This window comes from Python bivittatus, unplaced genomic scaffold, assembly GCF_059951505.1.
Source record: "Python bivittatus isolate LINGU-HERP-01145 unplaced genomic scaffold, Pbiv_v1 ctg000480_np1212, whole genome shotgun sequence".
Taxonomy (NCBI): domain Eukaryota; kingdom Metazoa; phylum Chordata; class Lepidosauria; order Squamata; family Pythonidae; genus Python; species Python bivittatus.
The window spans coordinates 16,815,364-16,830,533 of record NW_028277075.1 but is presented as its reverse complement, the minus strand read 5'-3'; the positions used below and the strand labels follow the sequence as shown (position 1 = coordinate 16,830,533).

The 15,170-nt window shown below is 35.6% G+C and overlaps 1 protein-coding gene across 4 annotated transcripts in view; it reads right to left on the bottom strand.

Moving 5' to 3' along the window:
• The window catches only part of PRKD1 (protein kinase D1), a 120,503-nt gene that overhangs the window by 35,403 nt on the left and 69,930 nt on the right, over nt 1–15,170 (bottom strand). For 2 of the 4 annotated variants that reach the window (XM_007427116.3, XM_088145407.1), the window contains exons 3-6: nt 12,485–12,616; nt 9,264–9,424; nt 8,350–8,373; nt 2,292–2,502 (exon numbers count right to left, since the gene is read on the bottom strand). In XM_007427116.3, coding sequence (XP_007427178.1) covers nt 2,292–2,502; nt 8,350–8,373; nt 9,264–9,424; nt 12,485–12,616 — 528 coding nt within the window. The remainder of the gene's footprint in view (nt 1–2,291; nt 2,503–8,349; nt 8,374–9,263; nt 9,425–12,484; nt 12,617–15,170) is intronic. The other 2 variants (XM_088145406.1, XM_088145408.1) reach the window with 2 other exon arrangements.

Below are 15,170 nucleotides of genomic sequence, written 5' to 3'. Positions count from 1 at the left end.
CTTAACCTCATTGGTTAATACTGAACAAATCACCAAGCATTACATTTATTTATCCTTTTCATTTACTGTTCTTATTACATTTAACAACCATCTTTCAGTTCCATGTTTGTGCAAACTTGTTCCAAGGTTCAAGCCAATTCACTTTATCATACACTAAATCAATTGTAGAAAAATTTTTTCTCATAGTCACACATTTCTCAATGACCTGCTGAAGAGCTAAAATCCATTTGCACGTGCCCTGCCCAGCATTAAGCTGCACTGCACTTCCAAAATTTTGCCCATTGTCAAATGTCATACCATTTTACTCAGAATTCTGCCATTATATTCCCAGGCACACTTCTACCAATTCTGGTTTATGCACCATATCCTTCCCTTTGCAAAGGAGAACAAAAGTGGCATTTTCCCAATTGTAAGGAACACAATAGTTAAAGTCTTACAATCACCCCACAAACACACACCCACACCCATATTTTAACATTTCTCCATTTCTCCTATCTACACCTGTAGTCTTGGATAACATTAATGACTTCCTTTTTAGCATGTTTTTCTTAGAAATGAATTTCATAGGATTTATTTCAATTTTATTCTTCTAAATATTGATAACATTTCTATACATATCTCTAAAATATTGTTTCTACTTCCCCTCACTAGTGTTTCATCCCAGATTATTTCATCACTTTTATTTTAAATTCCATTCATTATGCTGGAGGCTCCTTGTTTAGTCTTTTCATTATTTTCATCAAAATCACTCTACATTTTTTACATATTTTACTGTTCCTTGCTGTCTTTGACTGCATTTTTTGCAACTACCTTTTCCTCTCTATGCACATTATAATATATCCTTCTTCCATGCTAATTTCTATAGCATTCTTCTATATGCATTTTTCTACCACCACTTTAGCTTCACCATTCATTCAATCAAATAATGTTCTGTCCCACATCAGAACTTTTCATTGCCCTTGTATCTTTCACTAATTGTGTCAGTCTTTTATCATAATCAATCAAATCAGGCTTTTCCTTTCATTCTTTTCCCATATCTATCCACTGATAGACTTGTGTTTAAACCAGACATTCAAAACAGACTTTTTCTTAAGTAGGTACTAGTCCATCACCATTCTCATTTTTTCTCAACTCTTCCAATGGTCCCTATATTTTTTTCTGAACTCTATCTCAGTATTCCCCATCCATTTATGTCATCTATCAGAGTAATTTTTCCCCATGAATTCCCCCCCACACACACAATTCAGCTTCAATCTTTCTATTATCACTGTTTCCTTGAGCATAGTATGCAACTATCATCAACCTAAGGATTCATATTTTCATGCGCACTCACAACAAACTAGATGATACAAATTCATATCTTCTGATATACCTATTAGCACTTAGATTCATAATTCAACCTATAACTCCACAACCGTGCTTGTATACACAACCATGCTTCACAACTCCATTCCACAAAATCAATTACTTTCACTCAAATCTACAACCTTTTTAGTTTTGCAAGCTACAGCATAACTGTTTCACTTTATTTCATTAATTAATTTATAATTTTTTACATTTATTTGTCATACATTCCAAGTCACTATCTTCCATATGCCACAGTTACCAGTGGACAGGCACATAGATATTGACTTTCCACCCATCAACTACAATTTAGGTCAATTAAAGCCTTCACATAGCACTTTTAATAAGATAGACAATATATAGAATAGGTTATCAGCTTTAGTCAGCTGTATACTGTATATAATAATTATACTGTAGTATATTACAATTATTGTATTATATTATGTACAGTATAAAGCTGAGTAAAGCTGGTAACCTATTCTATACACTGTCTATCTTATTAGAGTGTACAGAATAGGTTACCAGCTTTACTCAGCTTATTCTATACACTGTCTATCTTATTAAAAGTGTACAGAATAGGTTACCAGCTTTCCTCAGCTTTATACTATATATAATATAGTATAATAATTGGGAGAGACCTTGGAGATAATCTAGTGCGAGCTATATTTGTGCTATTCCAAGCTAATGGTAAGAACAGTTTTAATATATTTTAGCATAGGTGCAAACGAAACCCAGATAAGATTTTGTTCTCCAAACTACATACTTTCTTTCAAGCCAGTATAATGTTGTCTGCATCCCACCAGCTGCATCCCACCCATCAGTATATAATTCAGGACACAGTAGTAACAAATACAAGATTCAAATGTTGTAAAAAATCTTAAAAGAAATGCATTATTAGCATTCTTGCAGGTAGATAACAAGTTCACTTCAGTTCTTAAGTTGCTTACCTTTGCACTGCAAGCCTTGTCTAAAAAGTCCTTTAAGTAGTTTTTTACAGTACTGACAAACTGTTGGCCTTGTATATGAATGAATGACAAAAGTATGAGGCACTTTAACCTTGGAAAGTAAGATCTTGTCAAGCTGAATAGGTCGCCCAATGTGTGATTGTGAATTAGACCTCTTCTCTCTTCCAAACGAAAAATCAGGTGAGGATTTTTGCTACAATAGGCCAATAAGATAGATAAAGTCATTTTAGTAAACTCTCTCATAGAAGGTGTTTTTGCATATACCTCAATATTTTAAAAAAAGTACTTAGGCCAATGCTCTAGCTTTCCAGGCCACTTACAGGAATTTCTCACTGTATTTTCTCCCTTACCCCCAAAGTATTTGCACTGAAGGATACAGAAATGGAGTATCAGTTGAGACTTCTGGACACAAAAATTCTACACCTGACCAAAAGAAACGAAATATGGCTTCTATGTTCAACTTCTGCAATGCAGTTAATTTTGAATCCAATTAGTTCTCAAGCACATTATTCAGTAAACAGGAAAAAAAGATATGCTGATCATATAATACTGTAGAATTCCTGGGTAGGTAGGAAGACCATATACTTTTAAATACAGATTAGTGATAGTCTTAAGTATTGTTTTGAACTAACTAGATAAGCTGAAGAAAAAAACCTGATCTAAACTTCCAACCTGTGTCCATTTAAACCAAAGATACATAAACTGCAACAGTTCAGCATTTTTATTTATTAATTTGTTTAATCAATTAGAAATATTTAGAGTGATTTTAAAGGTACCCTTATATATTGGGATAGCTTATTCCAACATAGTTAATGTGACGTAGGGACTCCTTTAGCAGCAGACTTCACTATGTCATTTAAGAAGATCCACCTTCAAAAGGCTGAGTAATTTATCTCAGGCAGTTCTAGAAACCTTCCTGCCAATGTTTTCTATCAATGAAAAGCAGACAATAGAAGACCTAAAATTGGGACTAAAGGTTAAAGCATTGTGTTCAATAAGAAGGTGAAGGGATGCCTCCTACACCTACTACAGTGCCTCCAGAAAATCAAAGATGTACAAATAGATGAAGATGAAATTAGGTTCTCATTTGATGTCACTCTTTACAACCATAGACCCAGAACTAGCGAAAGAATCCATGGCAGCAGTACTTCACAACACACCCAACCTAACCAAATGCACTTAGATCGAAATACCCAGAATCATGGATCTCATTAACCTCTGCCTCATTACCTATTTTCAGTTTGATGGAAAAATATACCAACAAATCAGAAGAACACCACTCTCACAACTCATAGCAGAGATTGTAATGTAGTGTCTAGAAACTATAGCACTTCCATGCATATAACCAAAAGTATGGATCCGGTATGTAGACAACACCTTTGTTATAATGAAAAAGAAACAACTAGAGAAGACACATGAAACAAACAACATCTTCAAAGGAATAACATTTACAAGGAAAGAAGAAAACAACAATACACTACACATCAGCAGAGGAACTAATGGCAAATTAGAAACACAAGTCTATTGAAAGCAACCCACACTAACCAAGTGCTCCATTACCAAAGTAACAACCCAACTTCCCACAAGAGGAGCTGTGTAAGAACATTATTTAGATGAGCACAAACGCACTGCAGCAACCCAGAAGAGCAGAAAAAGGAAATAGACCACCCATACAACATCTTCTAATAAAATGGATACCCACACAACTTTATCAAAAAGTGCCTGACCACTCAACCCACTACAACACAACTAACACAAACTATGAAAAAGATAACACTGCATACATCAGAAACACCTCAGAAACAGCCAACAGACTATTATAATCACATGGCATCTCTGTAGCACACAAATCAACTAAATCCCTCCAAAACATCTTAAGTAAACCAAAAGATCCAGTAGCCCATTTCATCTACAACATATAGTGTAAGGATTATAACAGCCACTATATAGGACAGACAGGCAGAAGACTAGCAGAGCACATCCATGAACACCAACTAGCAGTCAGAAGACACAATGAAAACTCCTTAATCTCGCAATACACGGACAGACTCAACCATTGTTTCAACCGGGAAACTAGCAGCATCTTAGACCAAGCTAAATCCAAAAATGCAAAGGGATTCCTGGAAACTTGGTATTCAGACAAGCCAGCCATCAACAGGTACATAGAGATAAACAACATTTACACACTATTCAAAAGAGACAATAAAAAGGAAACAAAAAGACCAGAACACCTCCTCGCCAGCAATCAACACTCAGATAAGCTTGGATTAACACCAGACAAACAATCAAGCAGTAAACAACACCCTAATCAAGGAACTACCAACTCAGACAATTAAGCAGTAAACAACAGCCTAATCAAGGAACTACCAAGAAGAATACAACACCCCCACCAACACTGAGAGGACAAGCTACTAAACAGAGAGCAAACCCCACTCCCTTCTAGCACTGAAGATACCTAGCCAGGTAATGAAACATCTGCAAGAAAACAATGAAGCTCAGAGAACCCCAAGGACTCCACAGGGTTGCCTTAACTCTTTCTATTCTCTCACCCCTTGAAGTTGTAGGAATGTACATTCAGAAATAATAAACAAAGAACATTGTAAAATAAGTAGGGATGTACAGTGCTTCAGATCTTCGGATCTGAAAGTTAAAAGGTGCTTCAGGGCATGCAGGGGTGTAAATATTTCACCTGTCTTAACTTCTTAAGGAGCTGCAGAGAGGTGCTAGATTCATGCCCCCAACAAAGTACCATTTTGCTTTTGGACACAAATCGTCACAGAGCCCAAATGTTATATACAGTATATATCCCTACTGTTAACACATAAATCCTCTTTTTCTTCAGGGCAATAAGCACATATTCCCCAAAATGAAATACAACTAGTCAGCTAGGAATGTTTCAATAGTATGAAAGGTAGTACTAAGTCTGAAGTTTTCAACACAAATTTATATTACTTCTTGCAGAAATATCTGCTAAAGCTCAGATCTCCTGCATCGAATTCATAGTTCTTTATCCTGCATGTTTTGGTTAGCTAGAGAAATGTGATTTCTCTCCCTCCACCTCCCCGGGTAGCTAGGCAGAATTCCTGACTCAGGAAGCTTGGATTCTGACCAGGAAACAATTGCTTAACTAGATTACACTATGGAAACTCCACAGGCCAGCTGTTTGCCAGGCAATAAGCATATTGCTCCAATTAATTTGCAGCAAGTATATTACTTTGAATCTGGACAACAATATTTCAAAAAACGTTTGCAAATACTATGGAGATTGCACACATGTGCAGATACTACAACTGCACCTTTGCCAAGTGTTTCAGGAACAATGATTAAATCTAAGCTGCTCTTCAACAGCAAAATTTCACTATGCAGCAGCTCAGCTTTGGCCAGGCTATAAGTTAGGCTATAAGTTGTAACAAAAATATCCATAGATCTGCATCTCCCAAAGACAGGATCATCTGCCAGAAAAGAAGAAAATCAGTGGAAGCTGCTAAATCCAGGTAGGCAACCTTAGGCCTCTGAGCCACCTGTGGCCTCCCCATCACCACCTTTGTGACTCCCGAAGTCCTCAGAACAGTGTCACAATGCAAACTGGCCATTTTTAATACTGCTGGTTTCCCCCCCCCAAAATCCAGCCTTAAAAGAATAGTGCTAAGCTGTAAACCCGTCCTTGACCTGTCTTGAAAACTAAATGCTTGAAGCAGCCTCACCACCGTTTACACAGAGCCTGCTCTGATCTCTGTTCTTTCCTGTTTCCTTCTTGTTTAAAATGAAACAAGAGAGAACCAAACAAGCAACCTTTGCGATCATGAGTGTTTCACCCATCTCTGAGGAAACGTTCTTAGCACAAACAGTGTGTCTGTGGAAGAGCAGGCTGTGGAGAAACAATGGCAGGCACCTGTGCTGCCTTCTTCTCCTTCTATCTGAACCTTCTCCCCAGCGTCAGCATGGCAGAGTTGCCAATAAAGCTGCAACCTTGCAACAGGTGGGGGGAGGAGAACAGAGGAGACATGTGTGGTTTAGCCACAGCAACTGCAGCAGCTGCCACGGCCGCTGCAGCCACCAAATAGAAGAAGACATTTTTTCCTTTACAGAGACTGGATGGTCTAGAGCAGTGTTGTCCAAACTTGGCCACTTTAAGATGAGTGGACTTCAACTCCTAGAATTCCCCAGCCAGCCATGAGTTGAAGTCCACTCATCTTAAAGTGGCCAAGTTTGGACAACATTGCTCTAGAGGAAAAGAAGTGTAGAGGCAGAGCAAGGAAAAGTGCAAGTACGAAAGGACAAGATGGAAAGTTGCAAGTACAGTACTCTACATGCTGGCCAGTAACAGAGAAGAAAAAGCAAAAGAAACTCCAGAGAGAGAGGAATTAAGGCAGAACAGTGTTTGTAAGAAGAAATTGTTATATAATAGTTATACAATATAGTTATTGATATAATAATAGTAATTAGTATAGAAGTAATAATATAGAGTGTAGTATAGTAAGAGTAGTAGAATATAGTATAAAGAAAATTGTATAGTTATTGGTAATAGACTGTAGGATAGAGACAATAGGCAACATTCATGTTTAGACTTATAGGTTTTATACTTCACTTATGGATCTTGGATAATTTGTTTTCTAAATAAAACATCTCCCCAAGCCTTATAAGGAGATATAAAAATCCAAGTTCCTAGGGTCCATTGTTTTTGGTGGATCTTTTGAGTCGGTATCAATCAAATTGGTTACAGTGAAAAAAGAACCCATGATGGTGTTCTTTTTGGAGCCATAATGAACACTTCTATTTTCCTGGAGTTTCAATGTGGTATTTAAAAAAAAATACCTTACGGAGTCTTGTTTTATTTGCTAACTGTTCTTACTATGTGGCTTTTTTGTTTCTTGGACTTTTCATTTTGCTAACCAGTCTGGAACCACATTTCAATGAAGGTGGTATATAAACAGTTTAAGTAAACACACACACACACAGTTTGACCTAGTACATTTTTGTTTTGTTTTCAGATATGGAAGCTGGAGTGTCACATGAAATCCCAGAACTAATAACCTACCCAAACAGTCTTCTCCAAATTCCTACACATCTGCTTTCAAATTCAGTTGCTTTCTATGTTTGTCACAGATACTGTTCATGGCAAAACCTCTAATGCCCAAAGCATCTTAACTTTTTCAACACAGAGCTTCATCTTTTTCCTCTTAATGCATTGCATCTTTTTCTTTTAAATCTTTTAATCTCTTTTTTAAATAATTTTTATTGAAGAAATTTTTAACAAAGTAAAAACCATAAAAGAAAATAAATATAATAAAGAAAAATAGTAAATAGTGAAAAAAGAAAAGAAAAATAGAAAAGAAAAAGGAAAAAAATGATAAAGAAATGGCTTCCAATCTTCTTGACAGCAGTTATACATTTATATTTTGCCTCTCTCTCTAAAGTTACATAATTTCCTTCTTTCCATAAGCTACCCTTTCTAATCTTCAAACCCATAAATGACGAGATCATTTTTCTCTTTTTTCAGCAAAAAGTCCATAACCTTTTAAACCTTTTTCTCCAAGCACTGGAAGTATAAGTTACTTTGCTATATTGAAACAAGGTTTGTTTAATTTAATAAATACATAAAAGTAATATTTGACAATGAAAATGAAGCATTTGGAGGAATTAGGCTGTGATAAATTCACTACGTACTACCTCTTAAAACATCAATATTTTACATTACGAGGCTTCTCTCCTGGCATTAGCTATGATACAGCATAATGAAGCCCAATAAATTATCCATACCCCTTCTTCTGGCTGATACATAGTAAAAATATGCCTTTTCACTGTCTTCTTAAAATAGTGCAGCATATTGCATCAGAAATTTTAGAAGAGTTTCTGAATGTTTCATTTGTGAACTGAAAATACATGTTCTAATCATAGATTATTAAAGCTTCCAATTTTCCAGAACTAAAGATCCATCTGTAGTCTTACATGAAATTTACAGCAAAACTAGAAAGTCTGAATTCCTAATGTGTTTTGATATGACACTTTAAAGAGAGGAGAGTAAAAAACAAGAACCTACCTCAAAGCTTGGGCTTCCAGGAATCTAAAGAATGAAGACCACATTCAGAACAAGGGGGAAAAGAAAATGAAGAGTAATATTATTTAGAAAATGAAGAGTAATATTATTTACTAATAATATTATTAGTAATATTATTAGTAATATAATATTATTATAAATACAAAGTTTAGAACAAAATGAAAAAGTTGAAACTTGCATAAAATTATTCAATATGTACATTGTCATTACACAAATGGTCATTTTTAAAATGTGTAGAGATTCTATAAGATTAATTGACCAATAAATTCAGGGTTGCCTCCAATTGTGCCCATCTGCCAATAGAATGGACACATCTAGCAAAATAGATTTCTCCCTCTCCTCCTTGCTCTTCTCCCTCTTACAATGAAGAAGAGAAAAAGTGAGAGTTCCTTTGTGAAAATCAAATTCTGCTTGTGCAAAGTTGGATGTTGTTTGCTACTGAAATAAAATTAATTATTAAATGTATTTTCAAAAAGCCAGAAAATTACAGTTGGGTAATTTACAGTTTTAATTTTAATACCAGAAATAAACTACTGTAACTTTTCAAAGTTCAAAAAGGGTGGGAGTGGACTAGAGTAGAAGGTTCCATGTGTCTAAAGAAACTCTAAGGAATGTTTTTGATCCCAAACATGTTTATCTTCCTGGAACAGTTTGGTACAAAAGGATGGAAAATTCTCCCATACTGAAGTAACAAGAAGTAACTAAGATTTTATTCTTCATTCAGAGAACAAAACTATTGTGCTATGTTTCTACAATGAGTTTAGCAATGGGATACACCAAAAGCATTCTTATGTTGGCACGTACATGTGAAAAGCCCATCTACACTAGAAAAAAGACTAGCATTCAAATACATTCATTATCCAACTTACTATTTTTAACATTTAGAAATTCTGTACCTGGAGTGCTTCATCTGCAGGTGTAGATGAAAGTTCAGCAGACATTGTTCTGATATTGCTAAGTCCTGTTAATGAAACATTTGATAATCGCCTCTTCCGGACACAACTGCAGTTGTTAGGGATTTTAAATGCACATCTCTTGTGATAGTTTAAGCCACATCCTGAGAAGAAAATAAAATCTATTACACTTTATAAAAAGACTACCACCTTTTTTAAGTTTGCATTTTTAAATAAGCAAGTCAAGTAAAATGTACAGGGTTCAGAAATGTTCCATGGTTTGTTTTTGTAATACAGTACTTCTCAACAAAGCAAATTTTTATATTCTGAAACATACTAACAAATGTCTAATATGTGGGTTTCATTTATGCTGTCAAGAGCATGCATTAAAAATGGCATTAGATTTGAAGAAGATTCTTCACTTAGGCAAGATCTAACATACATTATATTAATTACATAGTTTCCCTTGAGCACACATTTTTTTCTTTCTGAAGTGATCCAAATTAAAATTCACATTTATTAAATAAAATAAATATGCAGCTTCTCAACAAATTTCCTTTTTCTCTTCATTAGGCTTTCTTGGTGCTTTATTAGTGTGGTAAAGAAACTGTTCTGCTTATAGTAACTATGGTTGTACAACTGTTTTTACTATTACAGAGCTTTAGCTGTCCATGCCAAACTAAAATCTGGCTAACTTACTGATCGATATCAAAATCTACACTTGAACATGTTTCTCTGAACTTCTGTGAACTAGCATGCAAAACCGCAGCTGTTGTTTACGGGAAACCAGCTAAGAAAACCATACCAGTATTAATGAAGTAATAAAGAAGTGACTGCCACAAGTAGAGAAGTTGAAAATGCCAATACCCAGAAAATAAATAAATATATCCAACATGACCATGGCATCTTTCCATATAACATTTAACATATCAGTAGGACTGAGTTCACCAAACAAGAATTCTAGGGCCATAAACTCTTCTTGTTAGTAACTGAAAGAAATATTTTCATGTACATTAATTAGTGCTGTTTGCAAACACCATTCTGCTTTCTAGAGCTGCTGCTAAGATTATACATAGTGCCAGATAGTCAGGCCTAAGGATAGCCCTTCCCTCTGCTCATCAGCTCTCCTCTATCTGGAGAACAGCTACTTGCTTTGTTTTACAGCCTATAAAAGATCCAAAATTCAATCACAGGTATCACCTAAGAGCAATGAAAGAGGAGGGTAGGCCCAGAAATAAACAAGAACGAGAGAAGAATTCCAAGTGCCAATAAGAAAGTTTTTATCTTGTCCAATGCATTTTGGAATGTATTCCTTTTTCAACATTTACCTCTATTGTGGATGAAAATAAAAACAAAAAGACTCACAGACAACAAGGAACAGGTTTGCTTTACCTTCTGGGAAGTCTGTGAACTGTGGCATGCTCTGCATAATGACTGAGGTTGGGGGGCAGCTGCAGTGATTGGCAATGCAAAAGAATATTATGGGCTTAGAGGGCATAATTCTTAGGGTTAGGGTTAGGTAGATACCCAATTTCTTCATTTATCTCCTTGGAGCTAAAACTAATCCCTAGTAAAATGCAGTTGGTTTCTTTCTTCAATAAGATATAACATTATTGCCCAATGGTGTTCTGTTGCCCAAAAGCATAAATCTGAGAGGCACTGTTGGCATATTTAGTGAACCCTTGCAGGGAGTATCTTTGTCCATCTACGGGATTAATGAAAAAGATTGGGGGGGTGGTCCTTGTAATAAAGCAGGAGGAAAATGGCCCTGCGAAGTGGAAAATCCTGCAATGAATTTGTTCTGTAAGCAAGGATTCCTTGTATTCTGTAAACACACAAAAAACAACCTTTTCAATTTATTTTATTAATTGCATTTATGCTGCAGGGTTTACTTCAAGTTCCAGCTCACATATTGTATATGCCATACAGTGTGTCCTGAACTTTGTGTGGGCAAAACAACTGGAGTTCTCAAGGCCAAAATTAGAAAGGATTTGGGCACCAGAAGAAACACAGAATTGGAGCCCTTCTAGGAAAAAAAGTTGCACTCATATTTATGCTCTGGGGCAATAGAACACTGTGGAGGTTATAATAAGACAGAATTATTTTTTAAAAAATAGATTTTAGTACTGAACATTCCTAGCCATAGAGGGTTAAAGGAAGACACTCAGTATCTTTTATTTAAACATATTTCTCTTTAAAAAAATTTGTCCTGCCATCAACTTCAGTCAGTTTTATAAAGCACACCGGTCAATTAGCTCATGGACATTCCAGAAGTTAAAACAATCCTGTTTTTGTCTTTGGGGGAGTGTTTTTTTTTTTTTTTAACTTTTATTCAAAGTAGAGGTAAATGTATGCTATATTTTCATGTTTGTGTTCCTTGAAGATCCAAGGTCCCTTGTAGACTTCCAAGGTCCCTTCCAACCCTATGATTCTATGGTAAGTGTTCTTGTGCTCGTTACAGAAACATTCTCATCCTTAATAGCTGAATTCAGCAAACAGATATAATAATGCTTTTTTATAAATGATTTGACTCCTTGCATTTGTAACATGAGGCTATTCTATTTTAGACTTTTACTGAATTATTTTGAATATACACAAAGAGCATTGCCCATTTTTAGAAATATTGTTTTATATATATATATGTTGCAAGTCATTCTAGTGAAAAAGGAATGCACTTTCCAAAATATGTTGGGCCAAATAAAAACTTTTTTTACTGGAACTTAGAATTCCTCCCTCCCTCTTTTGTTTATCACCAGAGAAGCCAGGATAAGATTACTGTTTGAAATCAAATCTTGGAGAGCTGTTTAACACACAGTATGATTTGATGCAATATAAGGCAACTTCCTATATTCTTATGGTTTCTCTGCGGCAGGCAGAGCCTGAATGGAATGGCAAAGATGGATTGGGAACTAGGACTAGACAGAATTGAGAATAACAGATAAGAGTTGAAAAAAACCCTATTGTTTCTACTGATTGAGCTAAATAATGTATATATAAAAAGTTGAAGGATCCAGTTCTTGGATCTGGCCCAGATATGAACATGAATGTTCTTCCATTCTCAACAATCATGTTTAGCAACAATTTGTCTTTTCACCATAAAAGTGGATGCAAGAATGCAAATATATCCCATTGTATGCTCAGAAGTTTCACCATTAGATTTTTTTTCCCCCAAATGTATACAATTCAAAGTATGCCAAATACACAGAGGTAGATCTTTTACTTACCTTCACATTTAAGTCCTTGACGTACAAGCCCCCACAGCATTTCTCCACAGTGGTCACAGAAGGCTGGTGCTCTGTATGAATGGACAAACAGAGCATGTGGCCGAATCTGAAAGTCTTCAAAAGTTGCAGAAGCTGGTGAAGTAAAAGATTACTGAAGATTTTAAAAGATGGTGACTTTAAGGGCTACATATCCTTTATCAGTGTTTACTGCTTATCTAAGCAATTGAATACTTGAGTCATTTTGGCAAACGAGTATACATTCAAAGACTTTTGTTCAACTGAAATACAAAACAAAGACTCATTGTTTCGGGAGGATAGTAATAATGATGGCCTTCACAACATAAGCGGAGCATGTAGAACAATTTACTTAGGCTTTTCTCAGAAAAAGATATCTATAGATACAGAATTCATGGAAATGGTTTGATGACCACTCTTTCTGAGATTATTATAAGCATTTTAACTAAAAATGCTCCTAGAAAATTTTATAAATGTCAATACTGCCCTCAAGTTTATAATCTAAAAGATATGACACCAAAGGAAAATGGAAGGGAAGCGCTTAAGAAATGCAGAGTTCAGATTTGACAGGGAAGTTGTTTCTCAGTCCAACACCAAAGATATGGCTCCTTCTCTTCCCACTTAGTTCCAGAAATTAAGAAAGAATAGAGAAATGTATATCCTGATTAAGATGGAAGGATTACATCATTTTAGGCAGAAAGGTGGAAAAAGTAGCATTTTATCCCTGACCATTCTTTGATAAGGCAAATCCATTCACACAACACAAACTTGCTAACCTAATGGAACAAAAAAATGTTTAGGTCAAAAACTAAATGGAGGATGCTGTGAATAATTTGAAGGGCTCAGAAATTATTATTTCTAGGACAGCTGGAAGACTACTTTGAGAAGAGTAGAGAAGGATAAAAAGTTACATGTTTTCTCAGAAAACAAATAAATGGGAAAGAACCAAGAAAACTTTGAGAGGGAAACTGAATATTGACAGTGCTGGTACATATATACTTACAGAGAAAATGGTGAGCTTTCTGGGTTTTAGAGAAAGCAGAATGTGCAATATCCACTCCCACACCGAGCAGTTTTATAGATCAGAGCCATATTGGGCTGCAAAATTGGTAAAACAAGCCCACTGGGCTTTGTAGAAGTTCATTGACTAGTGAGCCATCTCAATTACTGTCTTGATTTCAGTGTCAATGAGACATTAAACCATAGTTTCTGAACCAGTCTCCAGGGATCACAGGTCTTTGCAATATATGTTTTTGTTTGTTTATTTTAGGAAAGGAGGATAAAATTAATGGTAGCTGAATAAATTTCTCCCTAAACACAGAGAGAAATAGTGAACCAGAGTTGTTGGGGCAATCAGTGTACATTGTTATTGTCTTTTCTCATATCAATTGGAGGCTTTCTGACTTCCAACTCAAATGTATCATACAAGGAATACAGGTAGTCCTCATTTACCTACCACTCATTCAGTGACCATTCAAAGTTACAATGGTGCTGAAAAAGGAGATTTACAACTGGTCCTTGAAGTTGCAGCCACTGCAGCATCCCTGAGGTCACCATTTGCAACCTTCACTGCCGGCTTCCAACAAGCAAAGTCAATGGGAAAGCTGGCAGGAAGTTGCAAATTGAGGTCACATGATGTCTCACTTAACAATCCGTGATGATTCACTTAATGACTGCAGCTGAAACTGACGAACTGATATCATAAGTTGGGTGCAGTCACTTGTTTCACTTTATGACCACATTGCTTAGTGACAGAGTTGCCAGTCCCAATTGTGGTCGGTAAGTGACAACTACCTGTATACTCCAAATATAGTCAGGTATTGGAGATTAAGGAGTTTCTTTCCCCTATCAACATGAAGAGAACACATCATTTCTAAACAAACAACAACTTGGGTTAAACTTTGGTTCTATGAATACTGTTGTGGTCTTGACCAATTCTAACAACAATTTCTTCTCTTGGTATTTTAGATAGCATATTTGAGTTAAGGTATCAAGGATTTCCGCTGCAAACTCAACATCATTAGTTTTGTATTGAAACCAGAAGAAAGCCAGACCTTTTTGTTATGAAACAAGAAACCATAAACAACTAAAATATGAACATTTAGTTTCTTCCCTTGATGTACAACTTCCATTCATTTCAACCAATAAGATCATTTTCAGATGATATTCAGATGAATAAACAAATAAACAATAGTTTAGTTTTATGCACCTACATGTTTTTAACAGGCATTAGAATTAAGCTGTTCATGATAGGCACATAATCCTATGTATCCTTATTCATAAGTGTACATAATAGGAATAACTTCCAATATTGCAGCCTCGGTTACTGTAACAATTTTATTACTATACAGCCTTCATCCTTATATTCCAAGTCAGTTGGCAGGGAAATAACTGACATATATCTTATTAAAACCACAGTTTGTCCAGCAAGGCTCTCTGCAGATTAATTATGGGATCATCACAGTTCACACCCTTGACATAAAAGCAGAATGTGTGAACAGTTAGAGTTGAAGGCTAAAATCAAACAAAAATGACAACTCAAAACAAAAGTTAAATCAATCAAACGTGTTTCCTATTAATTTAACCCATCATCCAGGGCTTGTAGTGAGCAAGGCTTCAAGAGGACTGTAATCTATTTTCAGCTGCAGCATGTGAAAACAAAAAAATAATA